The sequence below is a fragment of the Drosophila tropicalis genome, unplaced genomic scaffold, assembly GCF_018151085.1.
Source record: "Drosophila tropicalis isolate 14030-0801.00 unplaced genomic scaffold, ASM1815108v1 contig_1109, whole genome shotgun sequence".
Lineage (NCBI taxonomy): Eukaryota > Metazoa > Arthropoda > Insecta > Diptera > Drosophilidae > Drosophila > Drosophila tropicalis.
This window is the reverse complement of record NW_027172477.1, coordinates 125,404-136,894: the sequence shown is the minus strand read 5'-3', so window position 1 is coordinate 136,894 and position 11,491 is coordinate 125,404. Positions and strand designations below refer to the sequence as shown.

The window sequence follows — 11,491 nt, the reverse complement described above, 5'->3', positions numbered from 1 at the left end:
GATACCAGCATGCAGTCACAAAATACTCATCTCTAGGACGTATTTCACATCAAGCAGGCTGAACAGAAACAAGGGAAGGAAAAGTCGAAAGTTTTTTTTTAACTTAAACAATTTCGGGTATATTAAACAAAACAGACATACGTATACATTTCGTCTAATAGTACAACAATAATAAAACTTGCATTTGCAATTCCAAACCGTAACCAGAAAAGAAAATTTAAAATTAGGTAAGGAACGTGGTTATTTAGTCGAGTGGCAGAGCCACATTTTTTTTTGCACTCATACACACAAACACGTATGCACACAGATGCTTGTACAGTGATGGTAGGCAATAAGTGTGTGATTGGCGAGATGGCAAGGGGGTGTGTGTGTGTGTTGTTGTTGACTTTTTCAAATTTTGTTATTTACGATCATTAGATAGAGAAGAAGACAAAAAAATACAAAGGAGTTTGACTGTGTGTGTGTTCGAGCGAAGGGGAAAGTGAACAGAGTGACTCTCAAATACCGTTTAATCATAACGTTGTTGCCAAGTCGACGGTATTGAAAATACTTAATTAATGGTATTACTTTTTGTTAATTCCTTGTGTTAATGTTTACAGTGTTTAAACCATGGCACGCGGTCACCAAAAAATACAATCCCAGGCAAAGGCTGCCGAGAAGCAGGCAAAAATGAAGAAGCAACAGGGTCACAGTGCCAATGACCAGAAGAAGGCTGCCCAAAAAGCTTTAGTTCATGTCTGCGCTGTTTGCAAGGTATTTATTTATTCCCAAAACCCGCCATCCCAAGATTCGGCTTTCTAATTCAAGTTGAATTCTTTTTACAGTCACAAATGCCCGATCCCAAGACTTACAAGCAACATTTCGAAAATAAGCATCCTAAAAATGATATGCCGGAGGAACTGAAAGATGTCTGAAATATACATTTTTGAAGCCAGCTATATATAGTATACTCTTTCTGTCTCTCTCTGTCTATCTCTCTCTCTATATATAAACTATAAGGACGAGTTGCCGCCTAACATCTAGAGGAAAAGGAAGAAACAGAATTAAGCAAAAAAAAAAAAAAAAAAAAAAATAAACAAAGAAAACGGAAACAAAAAAAAAAGAAAAACACAATCAGTTTAAGTGAAATTTGGTCTTAATTTATCTATTCTATACATCCTTGCGCTTTACATATTTACACACACACACACACACACATATAAATATATACATAATTTTCTCCTTTTTTCGAGACTACAGATTTCCAAATTTTCTGATTATGATAATAATACCAACAACAATCGTTTAATCCAACTATTCTATTTATTTGTTCTTTATTATTTTTTTTTTTTGTTTTATTATAATGGTTTTTTGTTTAATAATTCCCCTAAAAAGCGAAAGATACACGAAACAACAAAAAAAGGAAAACTATGTTTTATTTTGTACTATACTTATATGAGATAAAAGAAAGAAGAGGAAACATACAACAAAAAAACAAAAGTGCAAACAAATGTTTTTTTGCCTCAATCATGTAAATGAGAATTTATAAATTACATACAATACAAAATGCAACAACAAAACAACCAACCAAACAATGCGATTTATCAATTGTCATGGTCATGTCTAAAAATTATAGCTATAGAAAATTGTTTATCGGTAATATCAATAGAGAATACTTGGTCAAGTTTGTCATCAAGGGGTAATGTCACATCTTAGTTTCTGCGTCAGAATTGGGCTTCGTCTCTGTTACATCCGTTGTTGTTATCAACTTCATGAAAACTAAATCTTCATTGTCTGGAAAATCGGCCAACACAGTGATACCTATATCATTATCTGGAAGATTTGGTGTCTCTACATGATAGCCAAACCAATAGATAACTATGCCAGGGCCAAATCTGTCGGGAAGTTCATAAAATTCTAATAGAAAGGAAGGAAAAATAATCGACTATAGCTGACTTAACCTACCGATTGCAGTAGCTCTGCAATTGCTGTTGTATATTCCATTTGTGAGTTTTGGGATCACCGAAGTTAGCCTTACTCTCGATCCAATTGACCACCGAATTATTGTAGAGGAAAGGTAGTATAATTTTAATATCTGGCGTCTTGTCGAAGCCCATGCGTCTCAAGTCTTGTTCATCATAAAAATGTATGCCCGATTGATTGGCTAAGCTTTTTAGTTTCAGTTCATATTCCTCGCCTATAATTCGACGTCGGAGGTCGGTTAGCGGTCCATCTTGATTATCACTGTAGACACACTGTTGGACATTCACTGCCAGACGAGGATCATCAATTAAATGTGGAAATTTTAGGTATCGGGAGATCTGCTGTTTCTGCTTTATGTCGTACTTCTCTTGAAGTATGATGCGACACAGGGCAATAGGATTCATATTTTCCACAAATGCCATGCGTATAATCACGTCATTGTCCTTATTCGGAAGGCATAGCTCCTCGAATCTACAAGGCATTGGGGGTAAACGGAGATAGGAAATTTATAAGCCACACATATTGCGGATATATCTCAAGAATCATACGTTTTTAACAGTTTCTTGGAACGTTGTTCATGCTTCCAATGCTGGCGTTTCGCCCGGTTAAAGTGTTCCGTCTGTGCTATACATGTTAAGGCCAATGGCTCAATATCCAAAAAGTGGCGATTCTTCATCTCCATCTCACAGTCAATAGCCAGGCCGCGGTAGTTATTAATAAATGAACAGATTTTAGTGTATTCGTCAGCAGTCAGGATTTTCTTTTTCTTATTGGGCAAAGCCACGGCCATGATTTAAATAAACTAAAAATTAAAACTGTAATGTTTACACCACAATTGAATCTGTTCTCGATAACGATAACTAATATGAATGAAAAAAAAAGGCCTTTGCTTCGATTTGAATATACCCTCCAACAGGAGCTCGTTTTATGTGTTCCATAATGACCGTGTGTAATGTTAAATATTAAATCAATATTAAAAATATTAATAATACACCTTTAATACATACATTTAGCCAAATTTTAATATGTACCCTTTGAAGCATGAATGAAGGGTATAAACCGATGGTGTCACACTCAAATTATAGGGACAGCTGATTTGTGTTTAGATTTCTTTTTATTTGAAAAAAGTAATAATAAATAGCAAGATTTTTACCAACTCAATATTTTATCACTGTAAATTGCAAATTGAAAGAAGTTTATTTATTTTATAAAAATTTTCCTGCAAAATCTGTCAGCTGTTTTTGGCTTTTCGTATTATAGGACCTGGTCACACCAATAAAGGCTGTCGCAGTGGCGCCATTTCGTTTGTTTTTGTGAACAACTGAAACGATCGTTTGCAGTAAAATGAAAGAGTTTGTAACATTCCTTATTTAATTAAAGTTCAACTGATATTGTTTAAAGTTTTTGACAGTGTTAAAAAGGAATCTATACGGACCTCTACAGGAAACTCTACTTCCTTGCAGTGGCATAATATACATTGCCTTTGGGATGGTGTGCTTGCAAAACTTTATGGATTCCGATGTGATCGTTATATTCAGTTTTTGTATATGGAAAAGTCAAAAAGTTCCCATTCTTCTGCCGGAATTCCTTAGCAGTAATTTATTGTAACCAATCCTAAGCAAGATTGTTGATTGCTTCATCTATCAAGCTGCAGGAGGTGGAAACCCAGTTAAAAACGGCATGAAAATTTTGCAAAGATGGGTAAGTTGGTATGCTTGCATACATATATGTATGTATGTACATATGTGTGCATATACGATGTATGTTATGTTCTAACTGACAAACTATAGAGAGTTTATTGCTGCTTTAAAAAATAAAATACAATTACAGTGAAGACTAATTAGTCTATGCTCAACAAGGGTGTAGTGAAGATTCAAATTAACTTTAATAATTAAATGAATTAAAAAAAAAAATAATAAAATTCAACGGTTTCAGGGTGAACGGGTTGGTCGCCCTCCAGTGACCATACCTGGGCAGACAATAAGTGAATTTTCAAACAATACCAATGCGGAAATCTGTTCAGTAAAAATAGTTTCGTTTTTCTTTTATTCTTTGCCTTAGTGGTATATATGTAGGTAAAAAAAATATATGTATATATTTAACAAAATCATTTGGCTTATAACTAGACTAACATGCTTGCATTATTATCGCAAAATTCATAAATATTATCAACGAATTGCATTTCCTGGGCGGTAGCTGCAATATTTTTAGCAACTTGAGTGATAACGGGAGGTTTTTGTGTTGCAAACATTTCCGTTTTCGTTTTCAGTCCGTTTATGTGATCTGTCTGCGATACATCATCCAAAGTCATACGTTTTAGATTGTTAATTAATGATATATCATGTTTCATTTCATTTTTTAGTTCGAGCAACTCATGCTCGGTCTTGATAATATCCTCGGCATAGGCCTCGATATTCGTTTGTAATTGTCCAACCGAGAATTCCATCATTTCCGTTTTGTTATATTGCTCATTTTGTTGTCTGTATAGTTTACATTTCTCTGAGAGTTGACGAGTTAAATTATACTCCTTCTCATATCGATGATTCATGTCGGCATAGAGGGAAGCCAGTTTGTTTCTAACACTATTTCGTAATGGTCGATCCTTGCGTCGTTTTATTAAATTATTATTGTTAATGTTTAAATTGTAATTACTTTTCTCAGTTCTTGATTGTCGTCGAATTCTTCGTGTTCGGTCGCCATGATTCTTTGAGCTGTTAGTTGTTTCAGCAAGTTGATAAAGTTTATTTTTCTTCTTCAATTTGCTGTTACAGTTATGTTTGCCATTATATAGTTGATCGGGCAATAGGATTAACTGAAAATCATCGGGTTTATATTGCTTTTTGTCTAATAAACATTTCTCCTTCATTTTATTGGGCACTTTTGGTGGCGTTTTAGTTGGTTTAATTGTGGCATTCTGTGTCTTCTTATCCTTGAGTTGAAATAGTTTTTTCAGCCATTTCAACATTGAGAATTTTTTTGAATTAGCCCCATATAGACATGGTCGTTGTAGTTGCAGGGCCAAAGGTTCTTGAAATTCCTCACGTCTTTTCAAAGAAATGCGCAACTGAAATGAAATCGAATGTGAAAAAGACACATTTTGATTAGGATTTAAAATTAAGGCAAAGTATTGGGTTAATAAAAAAAAAAAAAGCTTAACTTAATGCTGAATTTACTATCAATAGTGATCAAAAAATGTGTTTGTCTTCTACATTTAACTCGAGTATTATCGATTTTCTGATGATCTAGGCAATTAAAATGCAATTACCAATACAAGGGAAAGGAAAGTGGAAGGGTTGTTTTATGTCACTTCTCTAAAAATAGAATGCCTAATGGTTAAAATCGTGAAAACAAGTCGGCAACATAATTAACCTTTCGCTATGTAGTTGGCCCCGAATCCCTTCGCCCTGCTGCCCATCACCTCTTTACATTAAGTTTAATATTAAAATCAATGAAGTAAAATTGATTTCACTTTATGACGCATAAAATAAACAACAGCAACAAAAAAAAAAACCAGGAACATACCAAAGAAAAATGAAATGAAATGAGGAAGTTACAAAGAAACATATGCGCGGGGGCGTGACCTGTGTGTGTGGGGGAGAGAATGTAGAAAGGATAGGGGATAAAAACATAGTAGCAGGAGGCGACATGAATTTCACATTTCTAAGCTTGCGTGTGGCGCCAGAGCGCAGAAAAAAGCGCTTATTATGCAATCACTGTCGGCGTTTTTTTTTTTTTTTTTTTTGGGCCCAGTTTCCTAGATGTGTTTCTTGTTCTTGTTGTTTTTTTTTGCACGTCAGGTGGACAAACAGGGGTTAAGGGGCTTGAAAGGCTTTGAAGAGGGCTCGGGAGAGGGAACAGAGAGAGAGAGAGAGTGATAGAGAGCGAGTTCTTATTACCTCATTGTGCACACGGCTCCAAGCGCGCCAAACGGGCAAAATGGCCATGTTGCCGTCGTAGCTGCGTTCTATGCCGCCCCAACTTTCCGTTATAATGTAATCGCTGTAGTCACGCGATCCTTTATTCGCCCGGCCGCCATCTTGTTTTTTAGTTTTCGTTTTTTCGCGTCAAACAGAATTAAAACGGGGAGGAAAATATGTATAAAAAAACGAAGAAAATAAATATAATTGCAACAAAACGAAACAATAAATAAATAGTAGGTATAAATGTATGTATGTATAAATATTAAGTCACGAATCGAATGAGAATATACATACATACATACATATGTATGTATGTGTAAGGAAAGCAAAAATTTTAGTATTTAGGTAGGTATAAAAATATTGACTCACCTTGTTGTTGGGCTGCATTGTTGCCACTTTTCAGCTCATCATCAATCAATGCCTTGATTATGTCATTGCATGTGGTTTTATTTGTTACACCCGACACATAACGCGGCTCGCCATCGTCCATCCAAATGGGTATTTCCTTATGGCCTTGCTCCTATTTTTTTTGAAGGTAATAAAGAAAATCGAATTTTTATTGTTGCCAAAGTCAAATTTTAAATATTATTACTAAATATTATGCAATGCTCGTTTTTATTTCTATCTAAATGTTTCAATTACGTAGATAAATGTACATATACATATATCAGAATTGGTTTGAATCCACTGTCAATTTGTAAGATTGAAGTGATCCACAATCCACAATAGTCACTGTTCATATATGTTTTTAAATTGTTATTTAAAACTGTTTTTTTTATCTCTAATTCTTAAGTTAATGCTGCTTTTTAATTCCTGCAATTCTATATGTATCTTTTTTAACATAAAATTTTATGCTTTTCCTTTTTGACTTTTGAGAGATTCTATTTAAGATCGATTTTGTTTAGTATAATTGTAAAGTTAGGTTATCCTATTTGGTAGTAGTCATTAGTGATACATTTAGTTAAGTGTTTACTTGTCTGTATAGGGGGTTTAAATGTAGGGCCAGCTAATAGCATTGTCAATTTTCACTTGGTATACCAATTATTGAACTGTACTTTTCCAGGGGGTTAGCCTTTTACCCACCCAATTAGATGATTTATTTGATTTCATTGGAATTGCCCATGCCACTCTGATCCGCCCCTAGACCCCAATCCCCCTTCCATTGTCACCCTCGACTTACCACAGTACTGTTAACGCCATATAATGAAATGGAACGGTGGCGTTGTCGTTGATGATGATGATAATGATGATGATGACTATAACGTTGATGTTGCTGTTGGTTCTGGCCAGCATTTCCATTTTCATTTCCACTTCCGTTTGACTTGCTATATTTATTTTTGCCTGATTGTTGTGGCTCAACAAATGCAGAAGGAGGAGTGGGAGCAATCGCAGGAACAGGAATAGGAGCTTGGTTATTATTATTTTGATTATGATTGTTGTTGTTGTTGTTGGCATCCTGATGTCGTCGTTGCTTGGGCGGTAATATGGGGCTTTCAGGTAAATTCAATAGAGTTAACGATGGACAGGTGTCAAGATTATCATCAATAAATGTTGAATTTTCTGGCTGATGTTGTTGCTGCTGTTGTTGATGATGATGATGATGATGTTGATTGAGTGCCATAATTAAACTTATTTTTCCCCTCCTTTGTTGTTATATACCCACTGCGAACTGCAATAGAAAAAGCAGAAGAAAAAATACAATTCGTTCTAATAATTAAAAAAAATTTTCAATGAAATACACTCTCACTCTTGGTAAGCAATACACTAGACTACACTACACGCAAATTACTTGTTTGTTTGGGGCCCAAACCTAACGATCAATTTAGATTTGTGGCGAGCGATTAAATAAATTATGCACGAACTTGTTGTTATTGTTGTAGCCACTCTGTGGTGCATACATACATATATAGACAACAGAGACCGTAGCTTTAGCCACCACCCCAAAATACCACCTATTATCCACCCATTTCCACCAAAGGGTTTTTTTTTGTTCGTTCCTAGGAAAATTACCTTCTATGTAGCAAAATGTCAGTTGGCGCCAGTTTGGCCCATTATTCAGTCAACATTGCCGGCATTTAGCCTGTCGTGTAGTTGGTTCCTAACCTCTATTCAACTCCACTCTCTGTCTCTCCCCCCTCCTCTCTCTCACACCCCTTAACCGCCACCTGGCACATACCAACATTCCTTTCTGATGTTCTTACAGGGCGTTGTACTTGCTAAAACCTTGCATTTTGTATGCAAATTTCGTTTTTTTTTTCGTAGCCAAAAAGTAGAAAACAGAAAATCAAGAGGAAAAAAAGGAAAAAAATTAGAAAGGAAGAATGCAATTGGCCAGGCCGGCCGGTCAGACGGCCGACCAATCCTCTAGTCATATAGGCCTGTTCCATTTTGGCCCATACTGACTTATGAATTATATGCTAATTTATGCTGCCGGAAAATGCAGTGAAAAAAAAGTCAAAAAGGAACTCAAATTATAGATTGGTGTGAAAATTGGTTGGTCTGCGGGATGGGAAAAGAGCCAAATTCAAGTGAAATTATTTTCGTTAGACTAAATTTAATGTAAAAGTGATCTACTGAAAGCAAATTCTTGTGTAATTTCTTACAACAACAACCAAAAAACTCAAAAGTTTTATGAATTTTCAATGAATATACCATAGATCTTATAACCTCAATCTAAAAGTAAAACACAAAATATAGAAAGATTATGTTAATATATCTTTGCAGTTGTTGGAATCATTTTGAGAGCATTGATAAAAGAAGTTAACTTTTTCAAAGAATTCATCAACTATAAATATACGTAATTTTAGAATGTTCACAAACATTTAAAATGTGTTAAAGACACCGTATAAGGATAACCCACGGGTATTACCAATGCAATTAAATGTTATAAACTATTTAGCATATAGTTGGCAATTTTTCTACCGTTAGAGCTTAAACTTAATGTTATGGTCTCTCTAGTTGTAGTTAAACGATTAGTTACACCTTCATTAAAGGGGTGGGAAACTTAATTATTATGCAGACACTTGCCATATTTGAAAATCTTTTTAAAGATTGTTAAAAATTCAATTCCATGCAGCAATTCCATAAGTGAAATTTATCAAATATTCAGTTCAGCCCCTTTTAGACAGACGTCTAAACAGTTCCTTTTCGTCCTTACTCTCCTCTTCGCTCGTTGCCTGTCACACCCCCCACCGCACCTCACTGTATTAGTTCTCCGCCCATTCAACTGAACTATTAGACAAATGAGTTATAGGGGGCAGGTAGAGGGGGCAATTCGCCAAAAGATTTCCACGCCTTTGATTACGTATTGGACACTTGGACGGGCATGTAATTCCCAATCCTGATAAGTTCAAATGTAACTTTCATTTGATGGCCTTAGGTCAATTTGGTTCATGTAAATGTAGTTAAATGTTCCCTTCGACAGAATTTCTTGTCTTTGTATGGCAGTATATATGTACTTACACATGTATGTATGTATGTATATATTATGTAGTTGAAGAAATATTTGTATAATATGACGTAAATTTATTTCAGTTAAGGCTCATGTTATTTTTAAATGTTTTTGTACTTTATTTATTAATTCCATTGCGTGCTTCATGGAAATTAAATTTTGTTTTGCTTTTGGTATTGCGCATTGGGTTTTTAAGAACCAAAAAAAAAAAACTACAATATCAAATAATCGTGACGTTAGAGTAATTTGGGGTTTGTATGGCTCTAAACACAGGTCTCTCTTAATTGCTCGTTGTGTGCCATGGCATGGGGCGTATGAGTAATATTTTATCTTATACTTTGATTTGTGTGCAAGAGAACTACTTTTTTGAATTGTCACTTTACAAAGACTTTTCTGATAAACATTTAAGAATGTTTTTCGTTAAGATGTAAATTAAAAATTAAATTTACTAAAATATAGGACGCAATCCACTCAACTAATGGTTGCTGTTTTTTTTTTAAATCTTTCTAATGGCCTTGTTTTGGTGTTTGGCTTCTTGAGAAATGCTTTTATATCAATTGAGTTAGAAACAAATATCTTATATATATATATATATATATATATATAGATATAGCTTTCTAATGGCTGGGCAGATAATAAATAAAGTTGTTTGATCTAATAAATAGATCCAATATTATTTTATGAGATCAAAAAGTATTAAAAACCCAACTCAATTCCCGAACATTTTCTATTTATTTTTTGGCAAAGATTTCATGAATTTTATGTTTATACCTCTATATTTTAATACTTTTTAAAATTTTGCTAATTTGTTGACTCTACTTTTACCCTAAACTCATTGATATCTGTTTGAAGTTTTTCTTTGTTTTTTTTTTTTTCGATGATCGCAGCTCTAACATTAGATTTTGGCACCCGCAGAACCACAGAATATCGAATAAGAATCAACTGTGAATTCTCCCAGTGCCAAGATGCATTGTGAGCGGGTTTTTTTTTTTCAAACACACTGAAAATCTGTCTTAGAATTTGATTTTGATTCATGGAATCAAGGTCTAAAGCTCACCTTGGATCGTTAATTGTAGCTCCTTGTTTTGTTTGTGTTTTTTTTTTTTGTTAAGTGGTAGCTGTATTACTTCTTTGTAAGTTGCACAAAAAAAAAACTTTTAATCAAATTTCAAAAAAAAAACAAAACAAAAAAAAATAGAAAAAAACTTCACTCTATTTGTATTTTGGTTTAGAGTTCTTTTTTATATGATTGGTTGTAGTTTCATGCTGCAGCTGGAAAAGGACATGTTAATCCTTTGAGCTTTAACACTTGACTGAAGTTCCAAGTGTAGAACTGGTGGCTCAGGTAAGGTTTGTGCCACTGCCACTGCTGGTGCTGATGGTGGTTGTGGTGGTGGTGGTGCTGCTGCTAGTATGTGGTAGATAGATGATGTAGAGGACAGGTGCTAGCTGCTAGCTCTGTTAAGGGGCCTTTTTTATTTTTTGCTAGTGCTATCCTTCTCTCTTTTAGAGCAGTATTCAAATTTTTTCTTTCACAATAACACCGAACACGAACATAGAAGAGTAGGACGTTGGTTGTAGTCCTTTTTTGCTTCTAGATGGGCTATATGTTATTTTGTTCCGTTTCGTTGGTCGCTAAGGACAACAAATTGTGTAGGAACGGCGTATCCTTGACGACGGCTGGTGACTAACTAAAATTTTATTTGCTGCCACAGAAAACTTTAAACAAAACCTGGATAGACAGAGAGAGAGCGAACGTCGAGCGTATTGCCTCTAACTAGCTAACTGACTGTGTAGGATAGGGTAGGTTCCCATTTCGTCACTGTGCCTTTTAGCCAACCAGAGAACCAGCAGCAACCACCAAAAACCAAAAAACAACAACAACAAAAGCAGTAAGAAACACTGCGTTTCTACCAATTTCCTCGAGCCCTCGAGCTCTCGAGCCCTAGAGTTTACGTTTAGACCTTGCCTCTCCTTGCCTGGTTGTTCTCGCTCTCTCCGACCACTCCCTCGCTCTGCTGCAGTCACACTACCTGTACATACATATGTGTGTGTGTGTATAAGTGTGAGTCTATAGGAATAGCGTGCGCGGCGCTCCTTCTCCTTCGATCGGACTACCCAATCCTCGGCGCACTTTGCGTTATTTGGTAAAACGAGA

General features: G+C 35.2%; 3 protein-coding genes across 7 annotated transcripts; 1 reads left to right on the top strand and 2 right to left on the bottom strand.

The window, feature by feature from the left end:
• Positions 1-36: 36 nt before the first annotated feature.
• On the top strand, positions 37-1,085 carry LOC137573632 (zinc finger protein 706). 2 transcript variants are annotated; one of them, XM_068285613.1, is made up of 4 exons: positions 37-227; positions 418-537; positions 600-753; positions 825-1,085. In XM_068285613.1, exons 3-4 carry the CDS (start codon positions 610-612, stop codon positions 912-914), a joined length of 234 nt encoding a protein of 77 aa, XP_068141714.1. In that variant the 5' UTR covers positions 37-227; positions 418-537; positions 600-609; the 3' UTR covers positions 915-1,085. The 2 variants fall into 2 exon arrangements, with proteins under 2 accessions (XP_068141714.1, XP_068141723.1); XM_068285622.1 differs by lacking the exon at positions 418-537.
• Positions 1,086-1,473: 388 nt separating this feature from the next.
• Positions 1,474-2,831, bottom strand: LOC137573621 (CDAN1-interacting nuclease 1). Its single transcript, XM_068285600.1, has 3 exons — positions 2,511-2,831; positions 1,945-2,433; positions 1,474-1,874 (listed from the first exon to the last, which is right to left on the bottom strand). The coding sequence occupies exons 1-3, from the start codon at positions 2,750-2,752 to the stop codon at positions 1,685-1,687; spliced, it is 921 nt and encodes a 306-aa protein (XP_068141701.1). The 5' UTR covers positions 2,753-2,831; the 3' UTR covers positions 1,474-1,684.
• A 1,155-nt stretch (positions 2,832-3,986) lies between these two features.
• meru lies at positions 3,987-10,621 on the bottom strand. 4 transcript variants are annotated; one of them, XM_068285647.1, is made up of 5 exons: positions 10,391-10,621; positions 7,063-7,551; positions 6,252-6,402; positions 5,859-5,998; positions 3,987-5,026 (listed from the first exon to the last, which is right to left on the bottom strand). In XM_068285647.1, exons 2-5 carry the CDS (start codon positions 7,501-7,503, stop codon positions 4,085-4,087), a joined length of 1,674 nt encoding a protein of 557 aa, XP_068141748.1. In that variant the 5' UTR covers positions 7,504-7,551; positions 10,391-10,621; the 3' UTR covers positions 3,987-4,084. The 4 variants fall into 4 exon arrangements, with proteins under 4 accessions (XP_068141748.1, XP_068141755.1, XP_068141762.1 ...); XM_068285654.1 differs by lacking the exon at positions 10,391-10,621 and having other exon boundaries at positions 7,063-7,600; XM_068285669.1 differs by lacking the exon at positions 5,859-5,998 and having other exon boundaries at positions 4,934-5,026.
• Positions 10,622-11,491: the final 870 nt, after the last annotated feature.

Coding starts and splice junctions, on each gene's coding strand:
- LOC137573632 (XM_068285622.1), top strand. CDS start 610: ATGGCACGCGGTCACCAAAAAATACAATCCCAGGCAAAGGCTGCCGAG. Junction 754..824: donor ATGTCTGCGCTGTTTGCAAG/GTATTTATTTAT, acceptor TTCTTTTTACAG/TCACAAATGCCCGATCCCAA.
- LOC137573621 (XM_068285600.1), bottom strand. CDS start 2,752: ATGGCCGTGGCTTTGCCCAATAAGAAAAAGAAAATCCTGACTGCTGAC. Junction 2,434..2,510: donor TCCAAGAAACTGTTAAAAAC/GTATGATTCTTG, acceptor AATGCCTTGTAG/ATTCGAGGAGCTATGCCTTC. Junction 1,875..1,944: donor TTGCAGAGCTACTGCAATCG/GTAGGTTAAGTC, acceptor ACTTCCCGACAG/ATTTGGCCCTGGCATAGTTA.
- meru (XM_068285647.1), bottom strand. CDS start 7,503: ATGGCACTCAATCAACATCATCATCATCATCATCAACAACAGCAGCAA. Junction 6,403..7,062: donor ATGGCGTTAACAGTACTGTG/GTAAGTCGAGGG, acceptor CAAAAAAAATAG/GAGCAAGGCCATAAGGAAAT. Junction 5,027..5,858: donor GGAGCCGTGTGCACAATGAG/GTAATAAGAACT, acceptor ATTTCATTTCAG/TTGCGCATTTCTTTGAAAAG.